Source organism: Dipodomys ordii, unplaced genomic scaffold (assembly GCF_000151885.1).
Source record: "Dipodomys ordii isolate 6190 unplaced genomic scaffold, Dord_2.0 Scaffold89, whole genome shotgun sequence".
Taxonomy (NCBI): domain Eukaryota; kingdom Metazoa; phylum Chordata; class Mammalia; order Rodentia; family Heteromyidae; genus Dipodomys; species Dipodomys ordii.
The window spans coordinates 9,920,155-9,935,469 of record NW_012267305.1 but is presented as its reverse complement, the minus strand read 5'-3'; the positions used below and the strand labels follow the sequence as shown (position 1 = coordinate 9,935,469).

General features: G+C 34.6%; 1 protein-coding gene across 4 annotated transcripts in view; it reads right to left on the bottom strand.

The window, feature by feature from the left end:
- The window catches only part of Fgf13 (fibroblast growth factor 13), a 493,509-nt gene that overhangs the window by 93,727 nt on the left and 384,467 nt on the right, over positions 1-15,315 (bottom strand). Inside the window, exon 1 of one of the 4 annotated variants that reach the window (XM_013025952.1) lies at positions 14,794-14,955. The exons of the other annotated variants lie outside the window; for them this stretch is intronic. Coding sequence (XP_012881406.1) covers positions 14,794-14,821 — 28 coding nt within the window. The 5' untranslated portion in view covers positions 14,822-14,955. Of the gene's footprint in view, positions 1-14,793; positions 14,956-15,315 lie in introns of those variants that run through there. 4 annotated transcript variants of the gene reach the window in all.

Below are 15,315 nucleotides of genomic sequence, written 5' to 3'. Positions count from 1 at the left end.
GCCTCAATTCTAAAGAGGAACTGCAGTGGGTTACAAAAAGTACATAAAATGCAACTGGAACACAAAGAAAATGAAAGGAAGGAGAGTAAATAGAGAAGATCAGTGAGGTTTCAACCTCTAGCTTTCTGACTCCTTGTCTCACTCACTCTCTTTCAGCCCACGAGGCTGCCTGCAAAAACTTGTGAGGCATTGTGTAGTAACAGGCAGGAAAGAAAAATAGCAGCAACAACAATTTTGATCTCACAAAGGAAGTAGCTCAACATCTATGTGAATAATCTCCTAACAAGTGTAAACATTTAGAATTAAATCTAAACTTAAATTATGACAATTATCCTGTTTGGATCAGAAACCTAACCAACTAATAGATAGAGGCAAGATGAACTGAGCTGAGATCACAAAGAAAATTTTGCCCATGAGATAGGAGAGAGCTAGGTTTTTCAGAGCTACATATACATGATAAAAGAGAGGATTCTGTTTCTAAGGTAAACTAATTCCCTTGTGATAAAATAACATTTTCCATATTTCTACCTGCTCCCAGATTTTGATGAGAGTTTAAACAGTAATGTGGTTTTACTTAGATGTAGGATTCAACTAGAATTATAGTTATCATTTTCTTAAGGGTTGCACTAAAATTGAAAATGATAATACTTATAAAAGCTCTACAGTGCTGACATTTTCCAAGTCTCTTTTCTAACACAAACAAAATTAGAAAATGGAAAATATAACCTTTCTTGCACTGTAGTTTCTTCAGCATAAAGATTGAAAGTTGGTCTATATTCCAGAATCACAACCAACTTAGCAGACATAATAATAATGAAGATAATTATAAGGACCACAGTGATAATCCTGCTATATACCCATACAAAATTCTAAACAATAGTTATTTGGTAAAACGGATTGGCCACATATTTTATGCATTATTTCCTACTTTTTTCTTGCTGTTTTTCTGCTTATGGCATCAGTAATTGACATCCCAGTAGTTGATATTCAGGGAAGGTAAAATACCATTAAATTCATATAAAGTTGAAAGAATTTCTTCAAAAAATGAGAATACTTCTTTCTTTGTGGATTTTTTTCTTTTATGGTCATTACAGTCATTTATTTTATCTTTTATATCTTTTAAATATTTTCTCCACATGTACATAAACCAATGCTGGTGTTACCATGGAAATGATCAATGTTTTAAGCTAGGACCTAATGTGCATATTCTGTTGATTTTAAGAGACATTTACAAACCCCTTCCAAACTTAAATATCTCTTACTATTACCCATCCTACCAGTTGGAAATATATAGAATTTATGAATGTTAGGAATTGATCCTTTCAGGTTACTAAAACTTTGTTTCTGTTTAGTACTAGCTTGGTTAAATCTCAAGGAGGAAGAAAAGAACAACAGAAAAATAAGGCTTAATCTCTTAAGAAATCAGTTTACAAGAAAGGGAAGTTAGAATTTGCTGCTATCAGGAAAATATGTTGTATTTTTATAATATAACAATATATTTTACCCTGGGCATTCAGGAGTTGATTCTCTTGACTGAAAGGTAACTACCATTTCTTAAAAGCATTTTTTGTCCTTATTATAAGTGTACTTGTTGCTATACTAGGTACTTTCCTACATATGATTTCATTTTACTGATAAAAATCCTATAAGGTAAATGTATTTTTAAATAAGTTATGGACATTAAGGCCCTGAGAGATAGTTCTATATTCAAACTGAGACAACTAAGAAATAATACTATGTGAATAAAGCTAGGGTCACCTAAATGTGTGTGACTTTCTCCCTATCACTAGCTTGGGACCATAGATAGAGTGTCAATCTAATATCTTTATTCTCAAGAGGCCAGAAATCAGATCAATGAAGAAAACCTGTACCTGAAAACAGTTCATTTTCATGGGATCATCTCTAATAAAAGAGACTGTCCAAAATGTTGGCATAGACTTATGGAAGATAATCAATGGGGTGTTACTAGACAAGTTCACAAAAGGACTGGGGGTAGGGTCACACAGACATGTAGCAGATATTATGAAGGAATGCGTGCATTTAGTAGATAACTGAGTCATATTATAGACCCCTTTATCAAAACTCTCAACAAATAGCATCCAAGAAACTTGGTGGGCATATAAAACTGAGTATGTATAAAATGCCAAGTAAAAACAGGTAACCTCTGACAAGAATATCAGTTGCTGAAAACAGGAGAGTTGGCAAAGGGCTATTAGAGGGTTTTAAAAGCTAGAGTTGGCCATAGGGTAGAATTAGGGCAGAAATTTGTAAGTGTTGTTCTTATAAATTCACATCAGAACTGGTAAATGAAGTGACTTATTGGAACTATGAATGCTCTTATCTTTGGGACACATGAACCATGTGAACTTACTATTAAAATAGTCTGAGCTAAAATGTAATAAAACACAAAGAACTGTCACAGACCAGAGCAGACAGAGGAGATGTGAATAATGCAATTTGCTATCCTAGATTGAATTGTGGAACAGAACAAGGGCATTACTGGGGGAAAATCTGGTAAAATCTGAATAAAATCTATGATTTGGTTGGGAGTAATGCATTGGTGTTGGTCTCTTAGCTCTAACAACTGTACTGTAGTACATAAGATGTTCACTTTAGGGAAAACTGGATGGATATGTGAATTTAGAACTCTGTACTGTTTTTATAACTTTCTTATCAATCTAAAATTACACAAAATAATTTTAAGTTAAAAATACATTTTGAGGGCTGGGAAGGTGGCTCAGTGGTAGAGCACTTGCCTTGCATACTCGAGGCCCTGGGTTCGATTCCTCAGCACCACATTAGAAAAAGAAAAAAGCCGGAAGTGGCACTGTGGCTTAAGTGGTAGAGTGCTAGCCTTGAGCTGAAGAGCTGAGGGAGAGCACCCAGGCCCAGAGTTCAGGCCCCACTACCAGACCTCCCCCCACAAAAAAAATACATTTTGAGGTTTATTTGTACTGCACAGCATGGTTTTCTCTAATTAATCAATCTTATTTGTAATAACTCAATATGTTTTACAAAGTTTTATTTATTTCTTTTCTTGGTCCAGAAGCCACTTCAGAGGTCATCTAGTCCGAATAGTTTCTAGTTAACTTGACATATAGGGAAATACTAATGATAGTAAGTATTGAGATTTTTATGGGATTAGATAAGAGATGTCTAATGTAAGATCTATTTTTCATTCCTTTTTTCCAAATTTAATAATTTTCTAAGTAAACGGGACTCTTTTGAGTACTCACTACTCACTGTGATAACAAATAGGAAATAAGTAGATATATAACCTTTGCCATTGCTTGTAAGTAAACAAAAAGTCAAAACAAGTTAAATCCAGGGGTAGAACTCCCTAGATCTAACCAACTGGGCACAACAAGTCAAAACAGGTTAAAAACAATTCCTTTATATCTGTTTAAATCAGAATCTATACCCTTATTTTTTGAAAGCAGTACTATGAGATTTCTTGGCACGAAGAGTGCTCGCACTACACATTATGAATTTCAATGATTTCTTCAGAGAAGCCAGCTGTGGATGGTGTTCATGATTTCAGTAGATGCATGCCATTTAGGGCAAAAAATATTTAATTGATAATTTAACGCTCTCTTTCCTAACCGAAGGAACCTGACACACATTTCTACTGCTAGTTGCTTTTATGTGCTCAAGAAACTTAATGTTCCTTCTCACAATTCCCCTGCAAAAACAGGGCTATTATTGGTAATGGCAAAGCCTGAGTCTTTATTGGTGCTCTAGGTACTATGGTAAAGCAATGCTGCTTATGGGTTTGTAGGTGAAAATTATAAAGTGTTTATTTATATTTCACACAAAATTGTTATTTCCCCTTTAGAATTTAGAGTCCTTGGTGGAATGATGTAAATAAGCCATCTAGATTTGAGTCTTAGTTCTCCTGTTGCCTAGCCTTGGGCTTTGAGGAAGCTTCTGTTCCTCATTTATGAAATGATTGCATAAATTAGATGATCTCAAAGGTCTATGAACATGACACTTCTTTGGATTTAATAAGCATTTCACTAATCAGAAAAACAATGGCTATGGGAATTTATCAGTCTATCATATTTAAGCTGCTCCACCAAATTGAAAAAAGTCATGAAGCATAAGAGGGCAAGCTTTCTACCTAGTACAGAAGATGAAGAGTGGTTAAGAGAATGGAATTTATGACTAGAACACTTAGCTAGAGGTGCTTTTTTCTTTCTTGCTTTTGTTTGTAAGGTATTTAAACCATGTGATTCTTTTGTTTCTCTTGTATGTTCTTCCCCCATGATATTACCCCTGTTTTCACTGCATTTGATGCTGCTACCCTGCATCTTGTATATACATTTTTCTAATTTGGGGAGGGGAAGAGAAATAACAAAACGTTGAAACCAGGATACAGGTTGGCCAATTTTAACAATGAGATGTACAAGACACTATATTGAAAACGAATTTTACAATTTCGGGGGGGGGTAGGGGGAACCTGGGGAGGTGGAGACGGAAGGAATAGTAGGGGAAAAACAAAGGAGGAGGTAACAATGCTCTATAGTAAATGTACTCATTACCTTACTCATGTAACTGTAACCCCTCTGTACAGTATTTTTACAATAAAAATATAAAAATATGGAGGAAGATGAGGAAATCTAGGAGAATACTCCACTTTTATTCAGTTTTTTCTGTAATTGGTTCTTACAAAAGGTTTATTTTTTTCCTAAAACTATGCTAAAACAAAGGCTGTTTTTTGTCAAAAAAAATCTTGATTCAGTAGTATGATGTGACCTTGGAATACTAATTAACCACTTTGTTCCTCAACTTCCTTTACTAGAAAATAAAAATAACTAATAGTGTGTACCTTCTATGGTAATTGTAAGAACTGTTAATATAAATAAAAAGCTTTGTATGTACTTGGCAAAATGTAGTTACAGTTTGTTGCAATGGGACACGCCTGTGATATCAGCCATTGGAAAGGAAGGGAAGAGTATCATGAGTTCAAATCCAGCCTGGGCCATATAAGAATACTATTTCTAAAATCTAAAGGATGGAGATGTAGCACAATGGTAGAGCACTTGCCTAGCATGTGTAAGCTACTGCATTCCATTTAAAATGTTGAGAAGGAGAGAGATAGAAAAGAGACACCGAAACAAGAAAAAGAATAAGAGAGAAATACTGAAGCACAAAAGGCTATCATATGAAATTCAAGTGCAGTCAATCTCCCTGAGAATGAATCATAAGTAAATAAAATAACATTCTGACCAAAGCCCATAATCCCATCATTTTACAATATGAAATACAATGAGAAGCATGAAGGAACGTAGTCCACATATTTGATTCTATGAGAGAACAGCTATAGATTTACCCAAGAAGTGCACAGTATATCAACAAGGCCAATGCATTTCAGTGATCTACACAAAATACTCAGTAAAATGTAGAATTAAACTAATGATGAATAGTTACTTATCTTTACATTAGATAACAGAATATGACCACAAGTACTAATATAAAAGAATGCTTCAATAGGCATTCTTGTGAACAATGGGTTAAATTTTGTAAAAACTGTCTCCAAGTTCAAGAAGTTATCATGCTAAATATGAAAAAGAAGACAGACAAAAACTTATATTTAACCGTGAGTTTCACTCACCCAGTATTTTAATATTATATGATCCTTTCCAAAGCCACAGTTAGAAAAAGCTGAAGAGAAATGTGTGAATTCTTACTCTGCTGAAGATCCTTATAGGCAGTAAAATATGAACACATTTATATTAAATCAAAGCATTTTATGAAGCATAATCCATCATGAAAGGGCTTATTTGCTTACACTCTACTCTAAGCTGATAGATTTTTTTTTTTGCAGCTTTACTGTTTTGGCTCTATGGGCTATAACTCCAGGTTCTCCCAAGTTTCAAAGTGGATTATATCTACCATTTAGCATTTAAACATGGCTAGGTAGAGATAAAGTTTTTTTTTGCCTTTTCCCCAGTTCCAAATACTCTATCCCTTGATGCATAATACTTTGAATTTTCAATTACCCTTAATTTAAACTACATCAAAAACAATCTCTGACACTAAATTTCACAACTGTATTTAAGTGGGCAATATCTGTGTTTATTGCTTAGTTAAGTACTGCACAGAATTGTGATATTATGTGGTTGAAGGACATTGTATTAACAATGTATTTTTTTTCTACTGCACTAGTATAGACGCACTGTATTCAAGTACAATGGTAAACAAACTCAGAAAGTGTCAGTCCATATGAGGGTACATTTTAGTTGTCCAACAGTAGGAAAAATCGGTCATTAACTAAGGGGAAAGAAGGAAATCTAAGATCTTTAAGCATGAGGTCAAGTCAAAAAAAAAGAGAGAGAAACTGTCCATTTACACAGGTTCCCCTACTAAAGCAAGATTGTGATCCTGCTCTTAAATGTGAAAGCTATTATTCACCGAATGTAACTAAAAGCAACAACAAAGCTCTAACAGAAGACTGATCTCAAACAAAATACTAATGGTATAATTAAAAGAAAGATATTTCCATTTGGGGACATTGACACTGTTTGCCTTAGTTTATACTTTATCACCCCAGTGATATAGTCAAACAGAAATTAATTATTGAAACAAAAAGGACCACCAAAAGGAAGCAGATATGAAACATTTTCAAAAGAGAGAGCAAATAGAACCAGTCTTAGAGATGACCCAATTCAAAGAATTTTCAAATGGGGATTTTAAAATTATGATACATATTTATAAAGACTTGGTGGAAGAGGTGAACAACATAAATCATCAACATGATGCATAATTTCAGCATTGAGATGGAAATTTAAATAGAAATGGAAATTGAAAAACATGAAAAGCTAGAAATGAGATGTAGAATATCACAGATGTTGAATTCTTTTAAAGGACTCATGAGATAATTGGATATAGCAGAGCAACGAATTTGTGAGGAGTGTAATCTAAAACAAAGTATCTAATACACACAAAAGTGAAATGAATAGCAAAAATTTGAAACAATGTATCAGGGACAATACTAAATTATCTTGTATATAGGCAAATGGAGTCTTAGGGAGAGAAGAGAAAGAAAATTGGGCAGCATAAATATGTCAGAATACAGTAGTAAAATTTTCAAAAATTATAAAAGATACTATATTATCGATTTAATATAGAATCTCACTAGGCCATTCACCCATGAATGGATAAAGAAAATGTACCATATGTTCACAATGGAGTATTATTTAGGTACAAAAAATGATCTTCTATCTGCAAGAAAATGAATGGAACTAAGTATCATTATGTTAAGTTAAAAAGCTCAACTGAGAAAGTCAACTATTACCAGTTCTCTCTCCTATCAGGAATCTATCCTGATGAAAATGAATGACAGAAATGTAAAACAGGTGATGTGTGGAGACGAAAGACAGTGGCATGGATGAAGGGAGAAAAGAGTGAATATGGTCAAAACTGTATATATGTGTATGAAATAAAATAATATTTTTTGAAATTGTCCCAATAAGTAGGGAGTAGGAATAGGATAAGTGGTAGATGGGATAGTGTGACCAGGGTACATTACATCCATATAGGAAAACATCACAATAACACCCATTTGTATAACTAATATATGCCAATAAAAATAGAAGAAAACATGTCATAGACTACAAAGCATTACTAAAACAATCAACACCAAAAAGTAGTCACGTCATAACCAAATTGCTAAAAAATCAAAGGTAAAGACAAAGTCTACAGAAAGAAATACAATTAAGTGGAATAATAATAAGGAAATTATATAATTTCTTTCTTTCTTTTGGTCATGGGCCTGAACTCTGGGCTTGAGCGCTGTCCCTCAGCTCTTCAGCTCAAAGCTAGCACTCTACCACTTGAGCCACAGCACCACTTCTGTCTTTTTCTGCTGATGTTCTGAAGAATCAAACCCAAGGCCTCTTGCATGCAAGGCAAGCACTCTACCACTGAACCACCTTCCCAGCCCCAGAAATTACATAATTTCATTTTGAAATAATGCACAGAAGAATAGGGAACATCTAATCTTTAAAGTATTTAAAGTAAAACAGGTTTTATCAAGCCTGAACTATGTATCTAGCCAAAAGTATTCATCAAGGAGGACAATGGTTGCCTACTAAGTGTGAAGTGTTGAGTTCAAACCTAATTACCACCAAAAATTAGTATCTACCAAAGATGAAAATAAAGTAACTATGGTTTAGGAAACAAGAAGTTGAACAGCTGGATACTGGTAGTGCCAATCAATAATCTTAGCTACTCAGAAGGCTAAGATAGAGAGAATTACAGTTTGAAACCAGTCCTTGTCAGATAAATTCCATCTCCAAAATAACCAGTAAAATCAGGGCTGGAGATGTTGCTCAACTGGTAGAACAGTGAGAACCTAGCAAGCAAGACCAGTAAGCATGAGGCAATGAGTTCAAACTCTAGTACCAGAAAAAAAAATTGAAAGAAATTCTTTGCCAATAAATTTGCATTACAAGAAATTCACAAAACAATTGTTTAATCTGAAGGGAAAACAGATAAAATTGTAGTTCCATAGGAAGAAGTGAAAAATACTAGGAGAAAATAAAACTCTACAGAATAAAAGAACTTCATAAAAAATCTCATATGCAGGAATTACACAAAAGACTACTGCTTAGTGTAATAAATATAATTTTTAAAACATTAGGAAATGGATTTATAGGGCAAACGGAATACAACATGAGAAGATAATCACAACATTTGTGAGTAGGTAGTTAGAAAAAACATGCCATAAATAGTTACCTTGTTGGTAAAGTAAGAAAATATACATCAAAAAAACCAGAGATACCCTGGCGGTAGTGGTCATGACCATAATAGTAATATAATCTAGAATACAATATAATATATATTATAATATAATCATGACTATATTCAAGTGACTGAGACAGATTTTAGGATTGCAGTTTGATGCCAGCCTGGCTAGGAAAGTCCATGACACCAAAGAGGCTCTGTGGCTCAAGTGGTAGAGCACTAGCCTTCAGCAAAAGAAGCTCAGGGATGGTGCTCAGGCCCTGAGTTCAAGCCACAAGACCAGCACAAATTAGCAAGTATAAGTTACAGATGTATATTTTCTGCTTGAGAAACTTAGAAATAATGCACAGAAAATAATAGGAAAATAACGTTTGATTCACCTCCAAAATACTAGAAAATATGAATAGAGGGACATCTTTTTCAGTAGGACATACAGACTTCAAACTCAGAAATAGAATAATATATACATTGTTATTCTTTAAACATAAAGACACAGAGGATGAAAGTCAAAGAAAAAAATCTACATATTAGAAGTACTAAATCTAACAAAGATTGTGTGACCATGCAAATATCTGGTAAGATAAACTTCATGATGAATATTACCAGAGACCATGAGAGACATGTCTTAATTATAAAACACTCCATTAATCAAACAGCTTCTTATGTGTTTATATCTAGTAGCAATGCTACTATAGAGTTAAAAAATTGATAGCACTAAAAAGAAACAAACATAGCCTACAGTTATGGTTGAATATTTCAATACTCATTTTGAGTAGTTTCAGCGAGCTTTGAGGAAAGAAAAAATACATTTAGAAAAAAAACAGAATGTAGAAGGACTGAATAACACTATAAGGTTCATGTGATATAAACTTATGGAAAATAAATTACTCAACAATAAATCAAAACCTAAGCCTAAGATCAGTTTAAATAACTTTCTAAGATTCAAAACCAAACAGAGTGTAGGGACTGATGGCAAAAATATTAAGCTTGAAATATCATGAATATAAATAAATCATATCCCTTAAAAATGGAAAAAATGGTATACATGCAAATAATTCATGAGTAAAAGGAAGATCCAAAGGGGAAGTTGGAAAACACTTTGATTAGAATGATAACAATATGTCAAAAATGTAATTTAATTTAAAGTAGCCCTTATATGGGAAATTTGTAGCTTTAAACTTGCCTTTATTTCAGAAGAATGTTATAAAGGAAATTATCTATGTTCTATCTTAAAAATCTGCAAAAATAATTAAATTCTGAATAAGTAGGAAAAAGTAATAAATAATGATAAAGGAAACCAATGATATAGAAATCATATAATCACTAAAGCCAAAAGTTGGTTCTTTGAAACAGATGAATAAATATTTTTCTGGCACAATTAGGGTTTTTACTCAGGGTCTTTTCCTTGCCAGGTAAGCAGTCTGACATGTGACCTACACCCTATCCCTTTTTTGCTTTTTAGTTACTTTTCGGATGGGGTAGCTTGCATCCTTCTATGTCTCTCACATATGTGGGATTACAGGTATTTTCCACCATACCTGGCTTATTTATTTAGGCAAGCTCTCGCTATTTGCCTGAATTGCCCTCCATCCATGATTCTTCCAATCTCCACCTCCAAATACCTGACATTACAGGCATAAGGTAGTGTACCTGGACAAGATTGTTAAAGTTTGAAACCACTAGAAATCCATATCAAGGAAAGCATGCTGCTACTACAAATTGTTATTGTAGAAACAATTAATATAATTAAACAAGTGGGTATATTACTGGAGACACTGTAGAATTAAAACAATAATTCAAAGCTGTTGTGAACAACTAAATAATCAAACAAAACCAGACAAAGGACTTGAAAAAAATACGTCACTAAAGGAGATATACAGATATACTAAGCATATTTAATCGGTATCCAACATCATTAGTAATCAGGCTGAAATATTTTTTTCATTTATTGTGAAAATACCATAAAGAGGGGTTACAATTACATGAGCAAGTTAATGAGTACATTTCTTATCAAGCATTGTTGCCTCCTCCTTTGTTTCCCCTTCCCATCCCTTCCCATCTACCCACCCCTTCCCCCAGATGCGCCAAAGTTGTAAAGTTTGTTTTTCGACATGTCTTGTATATCTCATTGTTGCAATGGGTCCACCTGTATCCCTATTTAAACTATTTGTTTTTTCCCTTCCCCTGCACAAATTATACCAACATCAAATACAGTGAAAACAGGGGTTATACCATGGGGGAGGAACATACAAAGCAACAATGGATTAAGAAAATGTGGTATATATACACAATGGAATTCATGCCTCCATCAGAAAGAATGACATTGCCCCATTTGTTAGGAAGTGGAAAGACTTGGAAAAAATTCTATGAAGTGAAGTAAGCCAGGCCCAAAGAAACATCGGTCCCATGATTTCCCTTATTTGCAATAACTAGTATATGTCTGAGACAAGCAGAAATGGTCAGATAAGTTGATGGTGAGCGAAATGAACCCCAAGATAAGGACTCAAATGTTTTTTTCTTTCTTGCTATTGTTTATAACATATTTATAAGCCTGAAATAAATAAATTTAAATCAAAACGAATGTCATTATATCCATACAAGATGAAGAGAATGAGAGCAATGGACAACATCAAGTGTAGATGACTAGTAGACTAATCAGAATGCTGAGACGTTGCTAGTGTGAGTGGGGGTGTATAATGGTAGAGCCATTTGGGGATTTTGTTTCATAGTAGCTTTAGGTAAATATATAAACCAATAATTTCATTGGTAGGTGTTTGTCCAAAACAAATTAAAACAGTTGTCCAAGGAGGATTTGTAAACAAACAAAAATGCTTGTAGCATCTTTACTTATTAATGCCCAAAGTGGAAAAAATCCAACAGTCTCTGAATGCATGAATAAGCAAAGTTGAAGACTATTCTGTACTAAAAGTTAATCTATCACTACTATACACAGAAACATGGGTGAATGTCAAAAATATTCCAGGTTAAATATTCCCAATGGATATATTAAACGCCCTTATGATGCTTATTATTCAGGAAATGTTCATTTTATAGGAATGTTTGAAAAAAAATAAACTTCTTTTTCCCCTATGATAACCCTCATGGATTTCAAATGGGAATTGGTTTGTATGAAATTGTTTGAAACAATTTTATTGTATAAAGCAAGATACACCATACTGTAGATAGAGATATGCTTGAACTTGGAGACCATGCTCAGAGATCCTGGTGAAATTCAAAGAAATGTTATCATTTGCAATTCAAAAGCCTCCAGTTTCTAAAGCAAATCGTGAAAGGCAAATGTAGCCTTCCATGAGATGGGCCTAAAGATAAACATGAGAGTCCTTTGTGCTTTGAGTTATAACACCAACAAAGAAAATATATTGAAAGAGTTTTCAGTGTTCTATGCTGCCATTTTGGATACTTAAAAAATTGTCAATCTCTAGCCCAGGTGACAATAAGAGTTGTGGAAAAAGTGAGCTATGAGTATCTGGAAGTACACATCTGCACCTCTATCAACTGCACTAAGGGACTACTGATTGAAAAACAATACCTTTACTTTTCATTTCATAAGAGCCCATGGCTAAGGAAAGCATTAAAATGCATTGTTTTTCACTGCTTTCAGAGAAAGGTGGGCGGGGGAGATCTGTCCTCATGTATTCTGTTTTGGAAATGCTAAGTCAACATGACATGTGGATTACTAGGCAGGTAATGGCCACCGAATACAACGTCTGTAACCAAAGAGAAACAGAAGAGAACATGAAGGGATTTAGTGATGCTCAAGAAATAAAGACAAGCAGAAGGCAGTAAGGTAAGGATAAAACCTAAGAATGGAGTGAGCAGAAATATGGTATGTTAGAAGTAAGACTAAAATAGTACCATAGTAAAACTCAGGTTTTGTAACTTAAATAAGACTATGAAGGCTTTAGGATGTGAAGGATTACACAGAACACAAGATTTGTCTGGTTATCAGTTTCCTTAAAGACCAACAAGAGGCCTCCGATGGACAGGAACGATGTACTTAGGGAGGAAGCTCTTTCCTTGAGAGGTGTTCAGAGAAGAACTTGTGGCTGAAGTGACTGGAGGCAGTCTCATGTATGTATGAAGTTTAAAGTGCTTTTTCTGGAGGGGGGGTGGGCAGCGATAAAATATATTACCTTTCTTGAGACTCGACATTCTTTGACTATAGAAGCCTTTCTCCTGCTACCATTGGCACTGTGCCATAAACTCAGTGCCTAAGCTATATACATATTCCTTCCAAAGGTGAACAACGGCAGCATCTCTACTTACTGCTTGTCAATCTCACAGTTTGCATTCATTTCTGCAAAGGAGCTAGGATGTATGCCTAGTAAAATGGACATGTCTATGTATAATATTTCATCAATCAATCCTGAAGTCTTTTGTAAGCAAAAAGTTGGCTTGTGCTTGAATCTAACCCAACAGCTTAGACGACAACAGGACTATATCCAATTAATAGATGCACATGTCGATGCAATATTTTTTTAGCGAGAATTACATGTGTCACAGACCTTACTCAGCACATTATTAATGCATACATTCTACCCAACTGTTTTACAAGCACAGAGTCAGGCAGAAATGTTTCAGACATATATACTATATTCTGGACTAAAGGATAATAGTGCCTGTAGTTCTTTCTTTTAAGGATTAGTATAAACTGATGCCCTTCAAGCAGGCAAAAATTCTAGTGAGTTAATTAGAGACATAGACAAATGCTGAACTAATTTCACAAATTCTATACTCATTTTTTATCATTAGGTTACCTTTATTGCCCCAACCTTTGAAATGAGACTTGTTCTCTTATTTTCATGGGAAATTCAACTCCAAATAACCAAATGAATGGTGCATATATGACATGAGAGATCAATCAACCTTTTGGGGGTTGCTCTAGGACCACCCAAAGTACAGGTGACCCTATAAAATATTCAAGCAGAAAGTCGGTTAATTCCAGTAAATAACATGAACAGATAGGTTGTAGTCAACAGTTTCAAGTGGCAGGGAAATGATTTTGAAAAAAAAATTCAAATGAACAATCATTCATCTGGACAAAATGTTCTACACAAATAATACATTCCAAGATCTTCGTATTATTTGGAATCCTTTCAAATCCAATGATAAAGACAGTGTGAAGGGTTTCAATAAATGTTTGTCTGATGAGCTTATATTATTCAGCTAATACAAAGATTGGCAAAAAAAAAGTGGACGAGAAATGATGTCAGTCTTCATATAGTTATGTGTTAAAAGTTCCCATTAAACAGTCTCCACTGGAGTGATTTTAAGACTTCCAAGAGAACCCCTGTCCTATTTTCAAAGAGCCTTCAAAGTGGGTACCGGCTCCAGCCTCCAGCCACCTTCTCTCCGCTTGTTTATCCTTAAGCTGGAGGTTCTTGGGCGTTGGTTCCTTCAGCTGTCTGCCGCATCTCCCTGCCGTCATGGAGGAACACAACTCCTATTTTCCCTTAGACATTATGGATTGCCTATGCCCCGTGCTTTCCCCCAAAGGTCCATCTAATAGGATTCTCAAAAATCCTGTGTGATTGTGTTCACCTTTCCCCAGCTTTCTGTCCCCTCTTCTTTTTTCCCCCTTCTCTTTGTTATCTGTCACAAAGGAAATATTCCTTTAAGCTAATTACCATGACTTATTCTCTTTTCTTCTTTATAAGTTAAAAATGCATGCTTTGTGCCAGGTGTATAGTTAATGTAGCTCTAGAAGTAGGAACTCACTCTTGAGTCATCTAGTACACTATTATCTAATAACAAATAGGGTTTTAAATAGTCTGATATACACATACATTTTTCAAGAATAGTAGTTTACATTTCTCTTAAAGAAAGGATGCATTTCTCAAATAGTCTAAGCTGAACAGCCAAACGCCAAAGAATAATGAGGACTTAGAGCCCCTCTCCTATCCAGAAAGACAAAAGACAACAGAAAGATCCCCGGCATAAATCTGTCCATTTCACAAAACATTAATGTCCCACATAAGCTTTTCAATGTATCTACTTCAAAAATATCTCTTAAATGAATCTTACCTGAATAGGACTTCCTTAACAAAGCCATGCTTCTTTATAAGCTGGTCCTACCCAGACAATTGTTGTCTACATTTGGAGCAGCCACAGAGAGGAGATCAGAGAAAGTTTAAGGCATATCTAAAGTATTCTCCAAGGTACTGGCCAGAAACATCAAGCCCATACTCGTGGTATAGAGAGATCATTAATGGGCATTAGTGACAGACCATTATGACTCTCACAGATCATTAATGATTCATCATGTAGCAGTATTGTTCTGGCAGTAATCAGACCACTGCTTAGGCGCAGATATAAGCTCTGCCCATACTATTTGCTTAAACTTATTATTTCCAAGCATAAAATTGTATTTTGCCTTCTAGAATTACAAAAAAAAATGGTCTGTAACAGGATCCCTCAACACATTAGAGCTTTTGGAGTTAGCTGCCTTTTTTAGTAGATGCTCCGCCTATGGTCAGGAATCTTGTAGTCTGAAAGGCTCCCCAATAGCTTTGGGGTTGTAGAAATGTGTCTTTTATTTTGAAATTG